We start from the raw sequence: 25,620 nt of genomic DNA on the forward strand, positions 1-25,620 counted from the left end.
CTACTAACGGCAAGTTCAGTGTTTTAAGCAATATGGCTTTACCTGGAATATTAAAAGTTTCTTGATTTGTCAAAAGTAATACTTCTTGTGCAATATATCCTGTTTAAATAAGAAATTGCATGTAAAACACGTTTTCTTTCAAATGGAATTTCACTACACTGGTCGATTTTAATGAATGAGCTGCCTACAAGCTACCCTTCACTTTAACTGAACATGCCCACTTCTCAGAAATATAATACTAAACCCCACAGACATACTCTCCTAAGAGAAAATAATAAAAGATCGGGAAGGAAAAGGCGATCCTTATACTTCTGCTGTTGTATCCAAAGCTCTATGCATTACAGGTGAGGCAATACCCGACTACAGTGAAAGCCAAATGTGACGCATGCGCATATAGTCCTTGAGTGAGCGAGGGGGGCGGAAGGGGAAGTGGCTTTTCCTTTTCTAGTAACTTCCCCGAAGGTCTACGTCATAACGAAGCAAGTAAACAAAACCAGGTCAGCTGTTGCTTTTTCATTTGATCTATTTCCCTTACTTTCCAACAACGCGCAGCACTGTTGTGTAAGAAAGCACGGATGCTACGGATGACGGAAAGGGGGTTTTCTGTACGGCGCCGCGCTTTTACCCATGATGCCCAAAACTGTCTGACAATCAGGAAGCAGTAAGTTGAAGTGATCGGTTTCGCAGACATTTGTTTTCGCAGTATAATCATAATTTCCCCTTTTGACGATTGGTATTATTGCCACTTGACAACCGACGGAAATTGAAACAATTACAAACCGAGGACATGGCGGACAGTGGGGACACCCCGGGAGCCTCCTCTGATCCCAAGATCATCAAAGTGACTGTCAAAACTCCCAAAGAGAAGGAGGAGTTTGCCGTGCCTGAAAACAGCACGATCAGACAGGTCAGTTTGTGCGACATCTTTATTCGTGATTAGATCCTCTGTCACATCTTCAAGAAACGACGTTTGCTAACCCAGTGAGCGCGTCGCTGTCTTGCTTTCTCTACCCAAGACGACCCATATCCGGCAACAGTCAGTGGTCTGGGCAGATCAGACGCCTCCCCACCCCCAGACACACACTTTCTGCACTGTGAATAATTAGCTTTTGGCTCTTCTTTTTATCGTGAGTAAAAAGAGTGATCATTATTCACTCTGGGGACTCGATGCATAAATGTGAAGTTGCCGGTGTTGCTGCAGTGATTTGACTTAGTTACTTCTCTTGCCCTCTTCTTTGCATCAGTAGGTTTTGCATATTCTGTATATCATGTGATTTCCCCTTTTTTAATAAAGGAAAGTGTACCTCCTGCGTGGCACGATTTGTCATTAAACCCTGTAAAAACGTGCGATCCTTTAATGTCGGATGTGTAGTGTTGCACTATAAGAAACAACGTATGTTTTTAATAATAATGTTTTTTTTGGTAACACTGTAAAGTAATGGGCAGCAATTCGTAGTGAATGCATACATTAATCCAAAGGAATAGCATATGAATGCCTCAAGCATTTCCACTGAGCTCTGATGTTGATCCCATGTACAAGTCTTAACCCCACACTCAGTTTAGAGAAGCTGACACTACCCTTGTAATACATTTCATTAACAGCAGGACACAGATGAAGTGCATAAGATATCCATGTGGTATTATACATCAATTAATGAAGAATTGATGCCCAGTATTGTAAAGTGTGGCTGAAGTTATTATAATACCAACATGTAATACTAGTTAAAGTGATACTGCTCTGAATACCACTTGCCTGTATGCTATATAGACTATTTGTTGCTTAGATTATAGGACTTGCAGAGACGCCATATGGCTGGTTTTATAAATACCTGTAAATACTATCCTATATAAGACAAGGAAGGTACTGATACATTCAGTTAGATTGGAAACCGAGTATAACCTAGAGGCTTTCGCACTGCATTCTTCCCCTTGTCCTAAACTGATGAAATTGTGTGTCCTTTGCAGTGCCCAGTATATGTCTGGGTCTCACAATAGGGATACCATGTAATTTGAAAGTGCTGTTTTTGAATTGCTAGCTGATAAGACAGCTTTCTGTATAGTAGTATGTATAACTGTAATTGTACAATTTGCTAAATGAAAAAGAAAGGAAAAAAATGAGTTAGTAAAAATGCAAGGGGATCATTTCTTACCAGTCTCCTGGAATTGACAGTCAATTGGAGCTGTTTTTAAATAGTGTATAGTGTTACACCTTTCTGGACAGCATTGTATTTAATCTTCCTATGACCACCTCAGTGCCAACAACAACTGTTAGCTACTGTTTTTGCATGTTCATCATACAATGTTTTGTTGTTTCTTGAATGTTTTTTTGTTTTCTTTTTATCAATAGCTTCCAGGCATTTGTTTTTAAATAGTCAAGACAGTGTGGGGTAAATATACAATCTATCAAAATAAATCAGTTTTATTTAATGTAGTTTTAAAGAGATTGCCATACCCAGGAGTGAGTTATGCTTCCTTGGTCTTATATGACAGCATTTTAATCTAGCAATGTACCATCATTTTAGAAAAGTGCCTTGCAAGTATTTATAGTGGCAGTGGAAATCCAAATTGTACATCTAATATAATTACTGTAAAAATGGTGTTTCATTAGCACTGCCGACTGTTGTGAGATTGCCAAGATAAAGCTGGTTGCTGCAGAAACAGTCCTCTAGTGCGCAGACTGCACAGGAAAGAGGAAGAATTTGGACAGGAATTCAGACTGGAATGCTGTTTGAAATGTATTTATTTCTAATTGTTTAATACTAGTCCAAAATAAAAAATGGACAACAATTTGGGGCTTTTCAAAATAGGCAAATATATTGTTGTTTTTGTTTTAGGTTATGCTAATTGCCTATATTATAATTGCATATCATAATTCACTGTTACAACTTGTAATTCACCAACAGCATAAATTGTGTTATTGAGCCACGTGATGAGCATTATCTTTCATCTTGCATTACTGCCGGCACTGCTATCCAGCCATGAGAAAATGTTTCGATTTTACTAACAGTAATGATACTCAGTATTAGTATGCTAATAGATTTTCATTATATTAATACATATTTTTAGAAGCTTGGCTATGAGTATTAGACCATAAAAGCCACCCATAGAGGACATGGTCGACTATGTTACATGCTATTTAACATGTTTTCTGGTCCTGTACTTCTCATAAACTAATTTTAAAAATGAAAGTACTTCAGTTGGTGCCATCTCTGTGGACATCAAAAGGTTTTTGCAGAAACAAGTTGCAGATAGAGTGAGTATTCCTTCAGGACCATGGACATGATTTGAATCTAAACCTGAACTGTTAAATGCAGCATCTACGGATTTGTATGGATTAGCATCTCGGTGTGACATTAGTGCTTGCCATCAGTGTGATGTGAGGGAAATGGTCTAGACAGAAATCGGCTCATTATCATAGGCATGCTAAATAGATCCACCTTAGTGGAGAAAATGATTATGGCAGTATAAGAGAGAACCTTACAATCTATGGTTGTTGTGTTTTATGTATTTACTTTAGACTGCATATATTGGGTCTAACTGCAGTACATTGATCTATAGGTAGATGGATACATATCTTAATTTAATATTATCAGGGCTGGTAATGTCACTGAGAAAGTAGCCTACATCATAATTTTGTATTTAGTGTCATAGTTCATAATCTCAATATAATGTTGATAAGGTTGACATCAGTGCAAACATTACAAAATGCCTAATTGCTTTGGCTAGTGGGCAGTATTGGTGCTCTTATAAGAAAATCACAGGATCCATCAGGATTCTCATGCAAAAGTGTGTTCAACATCATATGCTGAGGTGAATTAATTCAAATACAAAGACCTTTTGTATATAAAAATTATTCACTTTTCTAGTCTCAGGGATCTTTATTCCGAAGGAAAGCTTGGCTTAAAATGACTTGGAGGCATGGAAGGAAATCATAAAGAATGTGCTTGAGTTTTATAATGTTATTTAGATATCTGTATGAATACTTGATTCAATATCAGAATATATATTTTTTAAATTGGTAACAGGGAATGTATTAAGCTGTGACCAGCTACTACAGTAATTATATATATATATCCTACTCTTTAGTCCCACACATATTTTCTAAATTATTGTTTTTTATTATATGAAGCCTGTCAATACTTACTTCACAAAATTCTTTCTTGGTGCAGACCTGTTCACGGTGCTAGTTGGTAACATATCTCTTACCTATTTTTCTTGCAGTTCAAAGAAGAGATTTCCAAGCGTTTCAAGGTGCAGACAGAACAACTGGTGCTGATATTTGCTGGTAAAATCTTGAAAGACCAGGACCTACTCACCCAGCATGGCATCCACGATGGACTGACTGTTCACCTCGTCATCAAAACACAGAGCAGGTTAACACGCCTTCATGTCTTCAAATACAGTTGTCTTCTTGTAGTTAAATTTTTGAATTCATTTACACTGAGAATTATGATTAAATAACCCCTCAAGCAGAGCTTCATTAAAATATGGTTGCCCATGCATGAACTCAACTGATTTAAATGCAATGAGAAGGCAATGTTCACATTCATGATTCAAAACCAATCTATAACAATCGCATAATTTTGACATTCTAGCTGGCTCAGAATAACATCATATTGACAAGAAACTGAAAGGTTTCATGTGAGGTCAACAGGTAGAGAAGTCACTAGTTTTCTGGTTGGCACTTAAGAAAAATGTTACTGTGGTTATGATTGAGGCTGTCCCAAATCCCTGATGATTTGAGTGACTGCCTGCCCCTTGTTGTTGAAACTTCAAGTTGTCAATCAAAGCACTTTAAGTAATTAATACATCAGCTACTGGTTCTGTAAAATAGTCATATTTTGTTATAAACTGACATTTCAGAAGGTTTGTGTTAGAAATGGACAATCTTTTAGATACAATGTATAAAACTGCAGCCAGGTCAAATTCTTCAAAACAAGCGAATTTACTCATTTGAGGCTTTCAGCATGAAAATAATTGAAAAAAAGTTGGAGTGCTCTGTGCTTCAGCTGCACTTCACACTCCAAAGCCCTGGTTATAACAACATATAAGCATTAAAGAAAGAGAAAACAGTGTCTTTGGTATGGAATTACAGAATAAAGGGCAGGTACGCTCTCTAACAGTAACTGGCAAGTTGAGGGCGACTCCACTAAATATTGTTTTCATTGAGATGCAGTCTGAACAGCATCAAAGGATTGCATTTGCCATACAGAAATAAATGTGTCAAAGGATCAAAAAAGTTCTTGTGGCTTCATAGTTACGGGCTAGAGTTTTGAATGTGCTGTGAAACGGAAGGGAAATGTGTAGAAGAAGCAGATGCTGAGTCGCACTTAACTTTGCACAGTATGTCACTGACTGTGCGGATTCAGGTCTGTAGTACAGCCAGAAATCACACGGGACAGATTTGTAGGTTTTCTGCCAAGTAATCAACTATAGACTTTCAGAATAGGAGGTACAGTGATACATTTCAGGGGAGCCAGGTCTGAAGACTACATATTAGATCTGATTACATTAGAAACAACAGTTCTTAATATAAAATAATGTCCTACCAATATCTTGGTTAACAGCAACTCGCATTCCTTTCTTGCAAGCAATTATCTGCAAATCACCTTCCAGTGCAATTGACAATGTAGAGGTTAATGATTATTATTCATGAGTAATGATTATAATATTGATGAGATGGGAAGGCTTAGTTTAGAATGCCAATTAAATCACTGCTATAGTTATTTGAAATGACCATTAAGAGCACTGTGTTTAACATATTAAGTCAAATAAAAGCTTTGTTCTACCTCAGATATTTTGAAGAACAGTGTTATGCTAGCTTAAAATACGTTTGAGTTCTGTGTCTGCTGTTCTTCCTGTGCACGTAATGAATTCTGATTAGAACTCCCGACTCCAAATCTTTTTCCCACCACACGTCACTGCCATCAATAACCAAGAATCATAACAACTTTCAAGAACTAAAGGTTGATCTGTCTAAGTGGTAAACTTTCATGAGAAATCCAACACAAATGTCCACAAAACACAATTTGCTAAATAAATCTTGCCCTTTTGGGTACTGTAGCCAAGAGGTGGATTTTATGTATTATTGTTCTCAATTATGACAGGTGTGATTTCCACCTCTGTCTAAGGTACATGGGATATGCAGACCCAAAAGGAGACTTCATGTTTCTTCTGCAGTTGTATTATTTGCCATGAATGGGTTTTTTTTTTTTTTTTTTTAGGACAATATTATTTTAATTACGAATTTTGCCTGTGTTAACATTTAGTCTTTCAGGGACTAGAATGTGGTTTTATAGAATGAGCATTCTAGCCAAGTTTGAATAAGTTTTAATAAAATGATGCACCATATAATGATCATGGTGTTCAAATGTACTGTAATTTAGTGTGCTTATGGAGAGAATTGCTTGGGTTGTTAAAAATTCTACTCAGTTCCTCTGACTCAAAATGATTCTTGTGATTAAAGTCTCTATTAGAGGGTATGTGAATTTATAGGCAGATTATTTATTGAGAATTGTTAAACCAAAAATCATTAATGGTTATTTACAAGTAGTACTGCAATGTAAAATGTATTGTAATTTAATTGTTTGGTCCTCCATGGTACTTCCATAGCTTTTTTGTTGACATTCTGTTTTGCTTGTTTTCCACTAAATTCAGTGCCTTCTGTACTGTAGTATTGCATATTCTTTAATATAATTTAAAGAATGTGATATAACCAAGTAATTAAACCTTTTATGCTGAGCTGACCCACATGATATACATACCACTCATTATATATACATATATTAATTCGAACCTGGATACATTTTAGAAGTAGATGTTTTCTTCTGGTTATCTATAATTATTATTAGTTTCCATTGAATGATTCCATTTTGATTATGGACATTTATTGATATTTACAAATGTAATATTTATCATGCAAATAAACTATTACTTCAGACCATTTGTTTCTGAAATGCAATTGTGATTTGATGACAATTCAAGGTCAAACTAAAGTGACCACAGTAGATTCACATTATTTTGAGGTAACTGGTGAGTGTCAAAGACTTTTTGTTTTGTAATTTTACAGCTCTGCACACATTATTAAAGCATCTTCTTTAAGCACAATCCAAATATTAATGTGTTGCTGTTTATAAGTAAATAAATTAAGCAACCTCAGTGGGACTGGTTAGCTCCAGAAATTACCATACTGTATCTGTAAGTAAAGGAGACATTTTATTTACATTTCCTTTTTATTTTAAGGTCACAGGACCAAGCAGCCCAGTCATCCAGCAACTCTTCTAGCAGTAGTGCAAGAGTCTCCACAGAGTCTAGCAGCACAACTACTGCTACTACCACACCAGCCTCCAGCAACCCTTTACACCTTGGTAAGAACTGCTGATCTGTGCCTTTAAAGCATTTTAGAGCTGATCATTAAAGACTTTTGACAGTTATCAAGGTATTCCTAAAGCCAGGGTTCAGTGTAGTTGCAAACTAGGACGCATAACAACTCAAGGTGAGCTATAGTTATTTAATTATTATTTGTTTTAGGTATTTTTTGTCTTACAAAATCTTGCATTGAAATGTTTTTGACCAATGCAATGAAAGCACACACAGGCCATTTAAAATTCCCTTTACTCCATGTATGCATGTAGTGACAAAATTAATTGTGATTGGTTGTGATTATAATTCTTATTAATAATTAATTGATTTTGATTAGACAGGTTTTTGTACATATACTTTGGAAGTGTTATTCTTTCTGAGGCATTTGTTAATCAACTATGCAAGCTGTGCTAGCACAGGAGAGATGAAAACAGGATACAGGATACACACATCCCTGAAATGTGCACTGTTATATCGTCCACTTCTTCAAACACTACAATCACAACAGTGCTGACTTGGTTCTCATTGATAACCATACAAGCTCAGCAGCAGCAAGCCAGCTTCAGGTGTCATAGTTGCATGGCAATCCAAGAAATATTTCTGACTTCTAACTCAAGGCAGTGGTAAGTGGCCAGTTCTGATCCATACCTTGGGAACTCCTGTCATTGTTGATCATTGACATAACCTACATTCAAAAACCTATCTATGTACTAAAAGGCCAAACTTGCATTTGAGCTACTCAGGATCACAACAATGGTGGTGGTTGTTATATATCACCACCATCATCATCATCAGCCCATATCAATCCACTGCAGGATGAAGGCCAGATGTTTCCACTTGCTTCGATCTACAGCTTTTCTTTTCCATGTCATGCCTGCAAAGATTATTATTTCTTCCTTGCATGTTTGATGTCTTATATACACTCACCTAAAGGATTATTAGGAACACCTGTTCAATTTCTCATTAATGCAATTATCTAACCAACCAATCACATGGCAGTTGCTTCAATGCATTTAGGGGTGTGGTCCTGGTCAAGACAATCTCCTGAACTCCAAACTGCATGTCTGAATGGGAAAGAAAGGTGATTTAAGCAATTTTGAGCGTGGCATGGTTGTTGGTGCCAGACAGGCCGGTCTGAGTATTTCACAATCTGCTCAGTTACTGGGATTTTCACGAACAACCATTTCTAGGGTTTACAAAGAATGGTGTGAAAAGGGAAAAACATCCAGTATGCGGCAGTCCTGTGGGCGAAAATGCCTTGTTGATGCTAGAGGTCAGAGGAGAATGGGCCGACTGATTCAAGCTGATAGAAGAGCAACTTTGACTGAAATAACCACTCATTACAACCGAGGTATGCAGCAAAGCATTTGTGAAGCCACAACACGTACAACCTTGAGGCGGATGGGCTACAACAGCAGAAGACCCCACCGGGTACCACTCATCTCCACTACAAATAGGAAAAAGAGGCTACAATTTGCACAAGCTCACCAAAATTGGACAGTTGAATACTGGAAAAATGTTGCCTGGTCTGATGAGTCTCGATTTCTGTTGAGACATTCAGATGGTAGAGTCAGAATTTGGCGTAAACAGAATGAGAACATGGATCCATCATGCCTTGTTACCACTGTGCAGGCTGGTGGTGGTGGTGTAATGGTGTGGGGGATGTTTTCTTGGCACACTTTAGGCCCCTTATTGCCAATTGGGCATCGTTTAAATGCCACGGCCTACCTGAGCATTGTTTCTGACCATGTCCATCCCTTTATGACCACCATGTACCCATCCTCTGATGGCTACTTCCAGCAGGATAATGCACCATGTCACAAAGGTCGAATCATTTCAAATTGGTTTCTTGAACATGACAATGAGTTCACTGTACTAAACTGGCCCCCACAGTCACCAGATCTCAACCCAATAGAGCATCTTTGGGATGTGGTGGAACGGGAGCTTCGTGCCCTGGATGTGCATCCCACAAATCTCCATCAACTGCAAGATGCTAGCCTATCAATATGGGCCAACATTTCTAAAGAATGCTTTCAGCACCTTGTTGAATCAATGCCACGTAGAATTAAGGCAGTTCTGAAGGCGAAAGGGGGTCAAACACAGTATTAGTATGGTGTTCCTAATAATCCTTTAGGTGAGTGTATATATATATACAGTGAGGGAAAACGCATTTTAAAAAAGTTATAAATTGATTTGCATGTTAATGAGGGAAATAAGTATTTGATCCCCTATCAATCAGCAAGATTTCTGGCTCCCAGGTGTCTTTTATACAGGTAACGAGGTGAGATTAGGAGCACTCTCTTAAAGGGACTGCTCCTAATCTCAGCTCATTACCTGTATAAAAGACACCTGTCCACAGAAGCAATCAATCCAAACTCTCCACCATGGCCAAGACCAAAGAGCTGTCCAAGGATGTCAGGGACAAGATTGTAGACCTACACAAGACTGGAATGGGCTACAAGACCATCGCCAAGCAGCTTGGTGAGAAGGTGACAACAGTTGGTGCGATTATTCGCAAATGGAAGAAACACAAAATAACTGTCAGTCTCCCTCGGTCTGGGGCTCCATGCAAGAGCTCACCTCGTGGAGTTTCCATGATCATGAGAACGGTGAGGAATCAGCCCAGAACTACACGGGAGGATCTTGTTAATGATCTCAAGGCAGCTGGGACTATAGTCACCAAGAAAACAATTGGTAACACACTACGCCGTGAAGGACTGAAATCCTGCAGCGCCTTTAAGGTCCCCCTGCTCAAGAAAGCACATGTACAGGCCCGTCTGAAGTTTGCCAATGAACATCTGAATGATTCAGAGGAGAACTGGGCGAAAGTGTTGTGGTCAGATGAGACCAAAATCAAGCTCTTTGGCATCAACTCAACTCCCCGTGTTTGGAGGAGGAGGAATGACCCCAAGAACACCATCCCCACCATCAAACATTGAGGTGGAAACATTATGCTTTGGGGGTGTTTTTCTGCTAAGGGGACGGGACAACTGCACCGCATCAAAGGGACGATGGACGGGGCCATGTACCGTCAAATCTTGGGTGAGAACCTCCTTCCCTCAGCCAGGGCATTGAAAATGGGTCGTGGATGGGTATTCCAGCATGACAATGACCCAAAACACACAGCCAAGGCAACAAAGGAGTGGCTCAAGAAGAAGCACATTAAGGTCCTGGAGTGGCCTAGCCAGTCTCCAGACCTTAATCCCATAGAAAATCTGTGGAGGGAGCTGAAGGTTCGAGTTGCCAAACGTCAGCCTCGAAACCTTAATGACTTGGAGAGGATCTGCAAAGAGGAGTGGGACAAAATCCCTCCTGAGATGTGTGCAAACCTGGTGGCCAACTACAAGAAACGTCTGACCTCTGTGATTGCCAACAAGGGTTTTGCCACCAAGTACTAAGTCGAAGGGGTCAAATACTTATTTCCCTCATTAACATGCAAATCAATTTATAACTTTTTTGAAATGCGTTTTTCTGGATTTTTTTGTTGTTATTCTGTCTCTCACTGTTAAAATACACCTACCATTAAAATTAAAGACTGATCATTTCTTTGTCAGTGGGCAAACGTACAAAATCAGCAGGGGATCAAATACTTTTTTCCCCCACTGTGTATATATATATATATACAGTATAAACCTAATGCAGTGAGTTACACAATAACTTTAACATGTTAATCCATAGACCTGAGAATCCTGAAACACCGTTAGAATTGTTTGGCTTATTTTCCAAAGCAATTGAAGACTGTATGAATAAACACTGCTGCTCTGGCTTTCAGTTCAGTTTTTGTGTTCACAATATATATACAAAGACATGCATTATATTGTGGAATAAATTAGGTTAAATAATTATATAATAAGATTGATAAGAATGAGCCTTGTCAAGATAAGTTTCTTTAAGATACACACACGCACACACATATGTATAGTGTTTATTTTTATAGCTTTGCATCTAGAAACAAAAATAGATTGGTCAAAATCTAGTGTAACATCAATACATGACCCTGTGATGCCTAAAGAAGATAATTGGTATGGTATTTTGTAGACCATGGTAGAACATTATATGACAGTGTTCCTTTTCCTGGCCGTATTGCTGTCTATTTAATTTATGGACCCTGACAAATATCCAGTTAACTAAAAGCCAGATGGAACAGATCTATGTCTGTTTTACACTGCAGCCCATCCTGGACATGACCTATCCACCTCCTGTTAATCTCCCTCCTGTATCCTCCTCCTTTTGGTTAGAAATATGAAAGCCCACCAGTAAACTGTTCCCCATCATATCTTCAGTATCACAGTGAACAGTTTTTTTCATTTATGTTATTGTCTCCAATGACTCAAAACATGCATCCATATGGTCTCCATTGTGCATTCTATAATTACAGTTTTCACAAAGAAAGATACATTTCTTTCTTTTCTGGATCATGGAAAGAAAGGCAAATGAAAATAATAACTGAACAGGATACAGATCCTCCAGCTCTCTGAAAGCAACAAGAAGTACCCTTTTTGATGTAGCTTTTACAGTAAGCACCTTGTAGCACAGGTTTCATCCAGACCAGTACCTGTTTTCAATTGCTGGGAAGGTCTTCACACATATGGGACTTCCTCTGTCAACTGCTGCATTCGAGAAGCTCATATTACTCATATGCAATAGATTTGTAATGAAAATATTTGTTCACAACACACAGGAGTCAGAGTACAAGTTGTTAGTAAGAATAACGTAATGTGGCTTGAATTTGTCTACTGTTTGTAAGTGTTCAACCCCCCAATAATTACACAATTGGTTTTGAAATGATCTTTACCATGTCTTTTTAGATATTGTGCTTTAAGATAAAGTTCATTATACCTTAATGCAAACTGGGAAGGTGGGAAGGTGAATTTATGTTTGGTGACTCCCATTATAGCTCTTTTATCTAAAAATGTTTATTGTATCCGTTATCCCAAATCAAAATGGTCAGAGCAAATAGTGTTTTTTTTTTAATATAAATTTGTATTATGTTTGGTTCATTCAAGCCCTATGCAAAGGAGAGATGAAAACAGTGTACATTCAGAAATCATTCAGAAATTACACACATTGAAAATGTAATGTGAGTGTTCAATGCAATTTAAAATATACTTTTTCTGTGTGTGTTGCCCAATCATGCTACATTGTCAAGATATGGTTTATTTTTACTTGAGTGATAATGTGATTAAATTCAAAGGGGTGGTCTACCTTCAAAGTACAAATAAGCGAAGTGAAGTAATTCTTCTTCTAAAAAAGAAAAAAGTATATTTAAATGTCAGCATAATTCAGACGAGGTGAAATTAATTTAATCACACCACTGAATCTATAATTCGATATAGCATTAATGTAGGTTCAAAAGTACTTTATTTGTCATGTTAGTTGCTCAAAGGAAAGGATGGGTAAATTGAGGCCTCTTTTGGATTCACATACCATGGTATCTACCACCACACTAATGAACAATCTTCACTTTCCCTTTTTTCTGATATGTTTTGACGTTGCCAGGTAGCAACCAGAATGATGACTTTTTTCAGCCTACACATCAACTTGCATTTTCAACCTCTGATGGCTTAACAAAACAGCCTGCTAGAGATGGCTGCTGACTGCTCTTTGCAACGGTAACTGTTGTTTCTAAAGGAGAAACGGCTTGCTACTTTGTTTCTTAACCTGTGGAAATGTAGATGCCTCAATGTGAAAGTTTGTAGGCATGTGTATTGAGAAAAACTACCTATGGATATCTTTGGTCTTGACATGTTTGGGTGCAGTAATGAAGTCTCCGTTGTTTGAAAGAAATGTATAATGTTTTAAATTGTTGTCATCATTCATATTGCGATGTTACATTTCCTGTTAATTTAACTAGATTTTCACTTAAAATTGTCTTTATAAAGCAGACCTGGCTGATTATATATATTGAGATTAATGCTGTGTAAATGCATACACATAGAAACAATGTTTAATTATTGCTTCTGCTTATATGTCACTGAAACGTTTAATTTCAACCAGTGATTCTAAACCATTTCATAAAAGCAACACCATGAAACCAACCATTGAATTTGAGTACCACTTGCTACCATTTTCTGTGCTTCTTACTGAGCAGCTTAGCTGAAGCAACAGCGTAAAAGCAAAACTGAATCTGCTCTAAGTGAGAATTTTTGTCGGTACACACACCTTACACACCTTTATGGTATACATCAGATAGTCTTGTACAGGATAAAGTATGCATCATATGAACACTTAGAGACTGTGTCTATATTGAAATTGAAGTTGAAGTTAACGTATAATTAAAAGACCAAGAAATGTAGCATAACCATTTAGACAGGTAAGAGTTCCACTCCAGTTCAAATGTTTTTGCAGGCTGATGTAACTCTGTGTACTCTGATTTGGTGTTGGTATTCCATTTCAGCATCGCACCTCAGGACTGTGGTCACCCTTACCTGGGCCTTTTGGTCTCGGCTTGTCACTGAGGATGGGTTTGTGTGTATTTCAGGGGGACTCGGGGGGCTAGCAGGCTTGAGCGGACTGGGAATGGACTCCACCAGCTTCTCCGAGCTTCAGACCCAGATGCAGAGACAGTTAATGTCCAACCCGGAAATGATGGCTCAGATCATGGAGAACCCCTTCGTACAAAGCATGCTGTCAAACCCAGATCTGATGAGACAGTTAATCATGGCAAACCCTCAGATGCAGCAGTTGATTCAACGAAATCCAGAGATTAGTCACATGCTCAATAATCCGGACATAATGAGACAAGTAAGTGCACCAGTATATCCTTCTAATCATACTGTGTACATATGTAGATCAATTAGTATTAGTATCAATCAAGTAATATGTGTATTTATATGTGTGTATATATAGTAATTTATAGTTAGATTTATTTCTCTTCTTTTTACCCCTATACTGAGTAGAAGTCATGTGGCGCAGCTATAACTGAACAGGCACATACCTAAAGGATTATTAGGAACACCTGTTCAATTTTTCATTAATGCAATTATCTAACCAACCAATCACATGGCAGTTGCTTCAATGCATTTAGGGGTGTGGTCCTGGTCAAGACAATCTCCTGAACTCCAAACTGCATGTCTGAATGGGAAAGAAAGGTGAGTTAAGCAATTTTGAGCGTGGCATGGTTGTTGGTGCCAGACGGGCCGGTCTGAGTATTTCACAATCTGCTCAGTTACTGGGATTTTCACGCACAACCATTTCTAGGGTTTACAAAGAATGGTGTGAAAAGGGAAAAACATCCAGTATGCGGCAGTCCTGTGGGCGAAAATGCCTTGTTGATGCTATTGGTCAGAGGAGAATGGGCCGACTGATTCAAGCTGATAGAAGAGCAACTTTGACTGAAATAACCACTCGTTACAACCGAGGTATGCAGCAAAGCATTTGTGAAGCCACAACACGTACAACCTTGAGGCGGATGGGCTACAACAGCAGAAGACCCCACCGGGTACCACTCATCTCCACTACAAATAGGAAAAAGAGGCTACAATTTGCACAAGCTCACCAAAATTGGACAGTTGAAGACTGGAAAAATGTTGCCTGGTCTGATGAGTCTCGATTTCTGTTGAGACATTCAGATGGTAGAGTCTGAATTTGGCGTAAACAGAATGAGAACATGGATCCATCATGCCTTGTTACCACTGTGCAGGCTGGTGGTGGTGGTGTAATGGTGTGGGGGATGTTTTCTTGGCACACTTTAGGCCCCTTAGTGCCAACTGGGCATCGTTTAAATGCCACGGCCTACCTGAGCATTGTTTCTGACCATGTCCATCCCTTTATGACCACCATGTACCCATCCTCTGATGGCTACTTCCAGCAGGATAATGCACCATGTCACAAAGGTCGAATCATTTCAAATTGGTTTCTTGAACATGACAATGAGTTCACTGTACTAAACTGGCCCCCACAGTCACCAGATCTCAACCCAATAGAGCATCTTTGGGATGTGGTGGAACGGGAGCTTCATGCCCTGGATGTGCATCCCACAAATCTCCATCAACTGCAAGATGCTATCCTATCAATATGGGCCAACATTTCTAAAGAATGCTTTCAGCACCTTGTTGAATCAATGCCACGTGGAATTAAGGCAGTTCTGAAGGCGAAAGGGGGTCAAACACAGTATTAGTATGGTGTTCCTAATAATCCTTTAGGTGAGTGTATATAGAGCAGTACACATTAACCAGATGTTATTTTCACATCAGCACATCTATGTTTACCTAGGTAGAAAAACGCAGTAATTAATCATTCAGAATTCAGCTGCGTAATGAGAAACTTGGCAAACATGACAAGAGATATGAAAACAAATAGAAACACTGGGCTGCAAGTAATTAAATGTAAACATTTAGATTTAAAACCTTTAAATCCCAGAGGGTTCTCAAGAAGTCTGTATGTTTTTGCATGGCATTTCAATGTCTCCTAAAATACTGTGAAAAATGTGTCTTTATAAAGTAGAAATGTTGAGACTGGGGTTTTGCCCTTGAGTGACATGAAACAATGGCAACAATGGACAAAGCAGCTAAATGGACAGTGAATGTTAATAATAGTAATACAATCAGTGGAAATGTGAATAGCGGTATAGCATAATATCTTTATCATACAAATAATAGGCTGCTTGATGTGCAGATGCTGCTGTTCTGCCTCAAGAGCACATGTTCCTCGAAAACCACTTTACGGTTAAGTTTCTCCTCCCTGCCCTTGACTGTGTTGCTAGATAATACAAGAATACATTGTTCTTTGTGACTCTCTCCCTCTTCCTCTGTAGACATTGGAGCTTGCCAGGAATCCAGCTATGATGCAGGAGATGATGAGAAACCAGGACAGGGCTCTGAGTAACCTTGAAAGTATTCCAGGAGGCTACAATGCTCTGCGGCGCATGTACACAGACATTCAGGAGCCCATGCTGAATGCAGCACAGGAGCAGGTGAGACATCACCACAGAGGCCTGCCAGGTCTGGGGAGGCAATGTTTGTGTGATGTTTTGGTTATTGCTGGACTGGCCCTTTCGATTGACAATCGATATATGTTTTGTTTTTCATTTTCAGTTCGGAGGGAACCCCTTCGCTTCTTTAGTAAACAGTTCTCCTAGAGGTGGGGGTCAGCCCTCATGCACAGAGAACAGAGACCCCTTACCTAATCCCTGGGCGCCTCCTGCCACCTCGCAAACCCCCTCTTCCGGCACTGCTGGCATTCCAACCCCCAGCCCAGCACAGGGCACTGCTCACCCCAGCCTGGGGCCGGAGATGGGAGGTGAGTTTACAAACACAATAGTCTCGTTAGGACCTCTACTTGAAAATAGGATTCGATTGCCTCGGCTACATCCAAATTGTCCAGTTGTCTCACACCATTGGGATACATGTCGTCCTGTCTGCATCTGGCTTCAGATGATCCACAAAGCAGCCAGGCTATGAGGAACAGCCCTGTTAGTGTAAGAGTGTACAGTAAAAATTACATCACATAAGAAATCAGAAACTGGAAGAAAAAATACTTGATCTGAATTCATGGGACTTTTTGTTTGTTCGTTTGTTTTTTTCAGCAGGGATGTTTAACACACCGGGAATGCAGAGCTTGTTGCAGCAGATAACAGACAATCCCCAACTGATGCAGAACATGCTGTCAGCGCCATACATGAGAAGCATGATGCAGTCGCTGAGCCAGAACCCAGATTTAGCTGCCCAGGTACCGAAAACAAGATTAGAAGAAATTATGCATCGGTCTATCTATAGGTCTGCCTTATAAATACATGGAGTTAAAATAACGGTAACATCACTCCTCATTTGAGATTTATGAATACAATGTTCTGATTCAGTTATTAAAGTTATTCCATCCAGTTATTGTCTAATATAACTCTTGGACAGAGATGTCAGTTATCCCACCATTATTAATAATCGTTTGATGCCACCTGGTGTTTTGCAGATGATGCTGAACAACCCCCTGTTTGCTGGGAACCCGCAGCTGCAGGAGCAGATGAGACTGCAGCTCCCCATGTTCCTTCAGCAGGTCAGTGACAGAGAGATCGTGTTGAGATGTTTAAAATTAAATGTTCTGTTTACTAAAATTGTTTCAGCATTGTTTGTTTCGCTTTAGTTTCTAGTAATAAATAGTTGAGGGTTTTTATCCCATTATCAAAACATGGTATATGGAGCTATCAGTTTTAATTCAATCACGAGCACATGAATCTTTAACTGCATTTTCCAGGATAAGCTATAAATCTGCAGTTTGATGTGATTTGCTCTCAGATGCAGAATCCAGAAACCTTAGCCGCCATGTCGAATCCCAGAGCAATGCAGGCCCTGTTACAAATCCAGCAGGGCTTGCAGACATTGGCAACAGAAGCTCCAGGCTTCATTCCGGGGTAAGGAACTGTGGGCAGCCTTTGTAGATGGGAAGGCAACGTTACAGTTTTCTTTTGCTAAAAACTGCAAAATGAAAAATAAACATCGATTCACAATATGGTCAGGCTATTTAACCTGAAGTGTTATGACTAACTAATGTCCTGTGAGACTTGCTGTCAGGCTGGTAGCCAATAGGAGGGAAGCTGTAACTCTGTGGCCTCAGGAGTAGCTTTTGTGAGGCTTGCCAAGGATCCTTGTAGACCTGTTCCTAGCAGGACTCGACCATTGAAGTGTCAGACCAGTTACCCAATAAATGTCTGGTTTTGAACCAGGGATATCAAACATACACGTTTTATATTCATAGGTGGATGGATGGATGGATGGATGATAGATAGATGGACAGTCACACAGATATTGTAGTTTAAGATTATGCTTTAGTGTTAGGCTTGTTATCTGTATTTCCCTTAGGGTTGGCCTGACTGGTCTTGGAGGATTAGGCGGTTTTGGTGGCATGGTTAGTAGCCCAGCTACAGGCTCTACTACCACACCTGGTGACTCAACAAGCAGTGCTCCAGGAAGCCCGGATGTAGGGCAACAACAGTTTGTACAACAGATGTTACAAGCACTTGCTGGAACCAATACACAGGTAAGGCAAATGCATGCATATGTCAAAGTATGCCGATGAGGCTGTACCTTATAAAGACAAATGGAACTGTACTCATCCCATTCTGCAGTCCTGCGTGTTTCATTCACCTGGAGAGGTATTCAGTTGATTCAGTCAAGCAGAAAATCAATCAATTGGAGTAATTCATAGCAAACATGGAAGGAAAACCTACAGACCCTTCAACCCTGGAGCACCAGAGATTTGTTCACTCCCCAGATCACCAGACCTCTGGGTGACTCATCAGAGTCCGCTAGCTTTAACAAACCCAATATCGAGCGCTGGCTTTATTACATTTTTTAATCTATTTCTCTGCCAAAAAAAGCTACTCGTAATGCTTCCTTTTTCCTAACAGGTCCAGAATCCTGAAGTGAGATTTCAGCAGCAACTAGAGCAACTCAGTGCGATGGGATTTCTTAACCGTGAAGCCAATTTGCAAGCGCTAATCGCCACCGGAGGAGACATCAATGCCGCAATCGAGAGGTTACTGGGGTCACAACCCTCATAGCATCACTCATTCAGTCTGCAAACAAATGTAATTTATTTTTGATATAACAACTGTTAAATCGTTCAGATTCTCGCTTTATTTCACTCTGACCCTCGAGACAGCGGCTTTGTGTTTTTAGGAAGGCACTGTAAAGTGAAGTTCCGTAGATTCACAAGAGCAGTGGGGATCAATCACTATGCTGCATGAAGCAAAAACTAAACTGAAGACTAACATATTTATTGTGATTTTTCTTTTTAAAAGCATTATTGGCTTCTTACAGTTGTGTGAGCTGGTGGTGTTACCTGAAACTGTCATACTCAGCATTTCCCTATCCTCTTCTTTTGGTTTATGGTCTTCAGTAGTAATTTATATGTTTGAAGTGAAGGAAAAGAAATATCAGACCTGTCAAACTACAACTGGTCACAGCTGCAAATTATGGTATATTGCTTCTTGTTTAAACAGCATGTTATTTTTGCTAACAGAGCCTTAAACATAAGTGTCCAGACCTATTAACTTGGTATGCTAATGTCAGGTCTAGAACAGTGTTTCTAGAGGAATATGGAAAAAAAAAAAACTTGTTTTCGCAAATTAACAACTGTAGACTTGTAAAATAAATTGAAGGAGTATCTTGTTTGGAACACTGATTTGGAAATCTACACACACACCTGTACAGATAAAGAGAGCACTGTATTATAGTTTTTGGGTTATAAATATATACAATGATTTAACCATTCTTGATTTAACTGGTTTGACATCCTTTGAAAAGCACTGTATACCCATACTGAAATTGTGTGCTTTTTAAATCATTCTGCTCATTGGCTGTTGCCACTGTATTCCTGAACTGCATTAGAATTTGTAACAGACATATTTTCAATTCAATTCAAGTGTCACTTGTGATATTAATCTCATTACTTCGAACTGACTTGTAAAAATAATGTACATCTTTTCAGTTTTTATCAGTAGCCAATTTTTTTTCCTGTGCACAGGTCAATAAAATCAAATGTAAAAAGAAAAAATGTTGTTTAGTATTTATAAATAATTAAAACCCCCAAACTAAACAAATAACAAGATAAAACAGCAATTGCACCAGAACAATGAAAAACATTACTTTTACCAAGATGCAGAATAATTCACAACAATATGAGTAGGGTCTGTTTGTGATTGCAGAGATTTGTAAGGCCATCAGAATGAATTAAATATCTGTTTTCTAACTTGCATTTAGCAAATAAAGATTCAAATTCTGTTCTATTAGCATGACATGTGGAATAATAAACATCCTACAGCTTGCACAATTTAATTTAATAACAATGTATCAGAAAAGCGGTTTTCACATTTTGAATTCCAGTCAAATTCTTTCCTGTTTTATGAAGATCACTCAAATGTTTTGTTGCAGTAACTATTGATGCCACTAGATGGCAGTAAATGTAACATTAAATAGTTTTAAATTGACTTCTATTAGACAATCAGCAAATCAAACAGGTTTCATATTTTAAACTGTATAACTTGGGTTTCTAACTTGATTTAACAAAGCATTGTAAGATTGTAGAGATATACAATATTTTTTTCCCCTCATTCCAGCTGTGATCACAAGTTGGCTTTGAAATCATTGCTCAAGAAAACGATTCTTAAAGTTTTCTACAAAATGACAGTGAAATAATAAGTCTTTGGTAAAATTACAGTCCTGTAGTACAGACATACCTGGAAGATATGCATAAATATAAACACCAGGAGGAAGAAAACAAGACATTGTACTAGAGTGACAGACCAACTATTAGATCCATATTTATCTGGATTGAATGTCTCTCGAAATACGTAACGCTGGCAACTTTGTGTACAGCAACTGCTAAAAACATATGATGAATAATGGAAATGTATCCCTGTGAGATAACACTGACTGATGCCTTAACAAGCCATAATCTGGGAATTTACATTAGGAAGCAAGATATTCACAAGATGGGAAAGAAAAAAGCTGCATGTTCATTATATATGCATTTACACAGCTGTATCTAATAATCTTAAAACTGGAAATAAAGAAAAATAGCTTTTCAGATACAGTTGTAGTAACACCAATTATTCTATACTACATGATGAATATGCTATGGGTCCAGGTCAAGATAATTAAATTATTTATATTGGGTAAAATAACTAAATATTCACCTAATTGGTGCTGATACATTAAACAAAACGCTGAGAAGAATGTGGGCCGTGTGTGTAATCCTTTTCCATTTCATTGTATTCTGAAATCCCATTTTAACACACTTGAAACTATATACAAAAAAAACTTCATAGCATAATGATTTGCTTGGCTGTGGGAAAACCTCTATTTTCTATATCAAAAGCAAAGTATTTCAAATGTAACAAACCTATTCTGAACGCTTCACAGGTCCACTGCCAACAATCACAGAAGCCTGCACATAGAATACATTTGCTTTTGTTTAATCGTTTGAAAACTAGGCACCACGGCACAATTCAAGCATAAATGTGTCGAGTAAGAGTACATTTCATTAGGCAGTTTTGTATAGGAAAGAGTTAGTTGTCAATTAAGCAATATAAAGGATCTCTACGTTATTTTTCGAATAAACAATTCAGTAAATATACACACCAAGCCATTTCTCTTCATCATTGAACGAATCTGTCCGTTCCTTTTTGTGTGTGTTCTCCCCATCACTGTGCAGTGTGAGCTCTGACAGGGATCCGCCCCAATCTGTCGACCTGAAGTGTTTCCATAGCTACAGATATGAAGGAAGAGCGCTCTCGATCTCGGCAGCAATTTCTGGGATGCTCTTCTCAATATCCAGGGTAATAGAGTTCTCGGATGCAGAAGGGGGTTCCAGTATGTCAAACTGAGATTGAATCAAACTCGGTGCCATAAAATGTCCTTTCCTGGTAGCCATTCTCTTACTGATGAGCTCAATGGACCCGTGAAGGTACACAAACAGGATCCCCTTAACCCGATCACGCTGCTCTTCCCTGCATTTTAAGTTTGAGATTTCCGTTCCAAACAACAGCGTCTCTCTGTAAACTCTCTTCAAAGCTGAACATATTAGAATTGCATTTCTCCCTGAAGACATCTCCCTGTGTACGATCCAAGAAAAACAATGTTAATCAGATCTTGAATAGTCAGTCTTGTTAGTTATTGACACATAAAGTCACCTTTGCTAGTGTCAGTGCGGTCAAAAAGAATGACTGTACTGTAATGTCAGGGCACAACACTACTTCAGGTGGTCTTGATCAACTTCTTTTAAAAGCATTGTTACCAACCAAAATTCATTCTGGGCCTGCTCCACCAATATCTGTTTTGAATTTTGGATGCAGAATGTGGTATCTAACAGAAGTGAGGAGGCCGTCCTAAATCAGAGGCAGAGTTGTCCTTCCCTTGAATGCTGATTCCAACAACACCATGACAGACCTCCATAAAATGTGACCTGGCAGGATTCACTATGATCTCCAGACCCAACGCTCTTTGTGCATATAAACAATACAGAATTGGCAATCTGTGCCCCCACCATGATCAAAAGCCTACGAAACAAAGAGCAAAGACGGCACATCCAACAATGGGCCGAGCCCCCACTACAATGTGGGCTTGTCCGAACAGTGTGATTCACAGCAGTGGTCAGCATCTTGTTGCGTCTTGTACCGTGTGACATGTTGCCTTGGTTATGTGCCAATACACAAAAACAAAAAGGTTGAATTTCCATACCCAAATTATGTGTGGGAGTGCTGTATGCTGGCATTAGTAGGGAAGAATTCAGTCTTGTAGGATGACTGGGTAACTGAATGCTTCCAGTGACACAAAAGGTCCCCTTTAATTGACATTCTCTGCATATGACAAGGCCCCAGTGTAATGCTTATGTTAGGTACACATTCTGATTTGGATTTAATTCTGTATGACTGGTTCATGTGAACTGGTCTGAATCTGCTCCTGATTAGTGTAATTAAATGCCTGTAAAGGAGAATGCTGTCTGTCCCCCAAACTTGAATCTTTGCAAAAAGGTTGAGAAGCATTTGTAATCACATAATTTGGTAAACTCATACAATCAGAATATAAATTTTCTTAAGCTGTGGCTCATCATCGTACCAATTAAAAAGGAAAGGCGAACGGAGGCAGCGGACCAAAAAAGTGAATTATTTAAAATGATTCCCTATCTGTATTTCATGTATTAAAAATGACAATAAGGAGCAATCAAGAGACAGTAATAACACCAGACTCCAGGAACGACAACCACTCTTTGAAGTTGTCACACTGATTCGAGTGAGTAAACCATTTCTATTCCTCAATGTGCTCTCTTCCCTGCCACACCTCCTCATTTCACAATCAATTATCTTTGGTGGCGGGCTCAAACTCAGCCGAGATTCTTAAACCTAGCACGAGTTGTCTCCTCAAATACACAGAGGCATGTATTTTCAAGCACCTACAAATCAAATGATGTTAACATTCCCTTTCCCCACTGCCAGAATATGACAGAATCAGACATTGTTAACCTACTTTATTATCAACCCTGCATATAACGTGTTCTGTATGCAACACGCTATTGCATGTTCATGTCTACGACTGTATTCAAGTTTCAAGCAAATCACAGCACACTTCTGGGATGAAATATTTGCATGAATGATTAATCTGACCACAAGGATTTTAGATATTCAGTCTGGTGTTATTTAATTAGCATGTTGTCAAAACATAGATTATGCTTCTCTATTGTTTCAGCTGCTTCAATAACAAGGTAGCATCCTAACAACTTTGTTCTTACTCTAAAGTGAAAGTTTAGCCCTCTCCCTTTTCAAGATGAACAAAATCTGACAACATCCTAATAATATAATGAATAAGTTACCTCAGGATTATGTCATGCAAAACAAGTAACCAAGGTATCCTATCCTGTTGAATAAATGTACAAAACATAGTCAGAAAGGAAATACAAAAAATGCATTTATATATCATCATCCTATATATATATATATATATATATATTTTTTTTTTTTCTTCTTCTTCTTCTTCTTCTTTTTCATAACCCTGGTAAAACATCTTTTAACACTAGGTGTCACCAGTCACAGAAAGGTTCACTGTAATGGAAATCAGCAGAGAGAATCAAGGCCTGGTTTTGTATTCCTTTTATGGATTCAGTCCTATCACATTAAACGCTTATTATTGTTATTATTTGATAATGCCCTTTATTCCACTCTACAAAACATACTCCTTTACTTTTGGGTTGCTATAGAAAATATGATTGACAGATTTTTTTATTTGTTATGTAGTATAATTTACAATGTTTTGTATGGGGGGAGTCATGTTTTAAACTAACTAACCAAGAGTATTTTGGTATTTTACCTACTAGCATTGTCAGACTTCCCATAATGATTGTATGCTTAATATGAATCATATAATAGACATTATTTAAATCATAAAGTATATATATATATATATATATATATATATATATATATATATATAAAGAAATAAAGCAGGAACTTTTCCAACCCAAATATTCCAGTAAGACATTGCATATTTTTGTCTATGTTGTATCTTGTTAAAGTGTGGTTTAAAAAAAACAAAATAATATATCAAACTTTAAATCTCGATTTGATCGAAAATATCACAGAGCAACCTAGTGGCTCGGGTACCTCATCACATAAAGGTATTCCTTTGGCCATTCTGTCTATGTTTTCCATGGGGTGATAGTCATCTCCATCAAATAGAGTCCAACCCAGCTGCAAAGATACAGACAATTAGAATTGATATTATGATGTACAGAAAAACACACAATTATATCACTTCATATCTGCAAATGTACCTGGTTTGCAAGGAATGATCCCACAGCCGTTCTGAGAAACAAAAGACAGGCTATTCATTGGTATGGCAAGCTGAGGAATGGCAGTGCTATCAGGGTAAGCCTGCTGGGGAAGCTCAATAAAAAGCCCTTGTTTTATTAAAATATGAATTATAATAAAGAGAGCTGCACAGCTGGTGTAACACTGGAGTGCTGAGTGGCCACACAATGACTGTTACACAATGCTTTTGTTACAAAGTTACTGCCCAACACCCCGTCACCTCTGTACCCCGCTGATCAACTGCAGATAGCCAGCAAACACCTAATGGCATGCACTGTTGTAAAATACATTCAGTAGCATTATACATTGATGGGCTCAGTTACTATATATATATATATATATATTTGTTTTAAAGTAGGTACTTCCTTTTAACTGACACAAAATCCACTGATCTACATGCTATTCCAATCATATGCATTACTGTCTCTTTCTGTGCTATAGTTTCCGTTAAAGTTAAGCATACTTCCCACTCCCGCACACTCCCATTAACACCAGTATCATCCCGCACGGCACTACCGCGTCTGAGGGACGCGCAGACGCACAGCACGCCGGTGACGTCAACAGCCTCCGCCCCCATCTTTTAAAGCTACAGCACATGTGGGTGCCATGTGACTGATGTGGATGGACTTTAATCTTTAAAATCCATATAATCTGCGACATCCAACATTAACTCCTTACAGAAACTAAGTATTCATTGATTATCTGAGTAATAGTAATAGTAAAAGAGTAATAGTAAAAATAAGCAAGCATTAGTGAGAAAGATGATCTGTTAAACCGTGCACGTTGGGCTTTTTGTAGCTTAGGCCAGGGGTTTTCAACCCGGTCCCTAACCCTGCCCTGCTGGTTTTTGTTCCAACCTAGGTCTTAATTACTTAACTGAATGGTATATTGCTTTGTTAGGTCAATTAAGGATTCAATTAAGCAATTAAGACCTCTGTTGGAACAAAAACCAGCAGGGCAGG

General features: G+C 38.6%; 2 protein-coding genes across 4 annotated transcripts; one reads left to right on the forward strand and one right to left on the reverse strand.

Moving 5' to 3' along the window:
* Window positions 1-452: 452 nt before the first annotated feature.
* On the forward strand, window positions 453-19,832 carry LOC136754882 (ubiquilin-1). 2 transcript variants are annotated; one of them, XM_066711090.1, is made up of 11 exons: window positions 453-907; window positions 4,222-4,373; window positions 7,243-7,367; window positions 13,844-14,106; window positions 16,118-16,276; window positions 16,398-16,602; window positions 16,892-17,031; window positions 17,269-17,352; window positions 17,592-17,707; window positions 18,156-18,333; window positions 18,704-19,832. In XM_066711090.1, the coding sequence occupies exons 1-11, from the start codon at window positions 788-790 to the stop codon at window positions 18,854-18,856; spliced, it is 1,695 nt and encodes a 564-aa protein (XP_066567187.1). In that variant the 5' UTR covers window positions 453-787; the 3' UTR covers window positions 18,857-19,832. The 2 variants fall into 2 exon arrangements, with proteins under 2 accessions (XP_066567187.1, XP_066567185.1); XM_066711088.1 differs by having other exon boundaries at window positions 16,889-17,031; window positions 18,704-19,831.
* Window positions 19,833-21,250: 1,418 nt separating this feature from the next.
* On the reverse strand, window positions 21,251-25,250 carry LOC136754883 (probable gluconokinase). Of its 2 annotated transcripts, XM_066711092.1 has the most exons (5): window positions 25,122-25,204; window positions 24,622-24,652; window positions 24,452-24,538; window positions 23,665-23,708; window positions 21,251-21,910 (listed from the first exon to the last, which is right to left on the reverse strand). In XM_066711092.1, exons 1-5 carry the CDS (start codon window positions 25,157-25,159, stop codon window positions 21,565-21,567), a joined length of 546 nt encoding a protein of 181 aa, XP_066567189.1. In that variant the 5' UTR covers window positions 25,160-25,204; the 3' UTR covers window positions 21,251-21,564. The 2 variants fall into 2 exon arrangements, with proteins under 2 accessions (XP_066567189.1, XP_066567188.1); XM_066711091.1 differs by lacking the exon at window positions 24,622-24,652 and having other exon boundaries at window positions 25,122-25,250.
* Window positions 25,251-25,620: the final 370 nt, after the last annotated feature.

Source organism: Amia ocellicauda, chromosome 8 (genome assembly GCF_036373705.1).
Source record: "Amia ocellicauda isolate fAmiCal2 chromosome 8, fAmiCal2.hap1, whole genome shotgun sequence".
NCBI lineage: Eukaryota > Metazoa > Chordata > Actinopteri > Amiiformes > Amiidae > Amia > Amia ocellicauda.

Coding starts and splice junctions, on each gene's coding strand:
- LOC136754882 (XM_066711088.1), top strand. CDS start 788: ATGGCGGACAGTGGGGACACCCCGGGAGCCTCCTCTGATCCCAAGATC. Junction 16,277..16,397: donor TGAATGCAGCACAGGAGCAG/GTGAGACATCAC, acceptor TTTCATTTTCAG/TTCGGAGGGAACCCCTTCGC. Junction 17,353..17,591: donor TCCCCATGTTCCTTCAGCAG/GTCAGTGACAGA, acceptor ATTTGCTCTCAG/ATGCAGAATCCAGAAACCTT.
- LOC136754883 (XM_066711091.1), bottom strand. CDS start 25,235: ATGGGGGCGGAGGCTGTTGACGTCACCGGCGTGCTGTGCGTCTGCGCG. Junction 23,709..24,451: donor GAATACCTTTATGTGATGAG/GTACCCGAGCCA, acceptor TTTATTCAACAG/GATAGGATACCTTGGTTACT. Junction 21,911..23,664: donor TTGCATGACATAATCCTGAG/GTAACTTATTCA, acceptor GATCGTACACAG/GGAGATGTCTTCAGGGAGAA.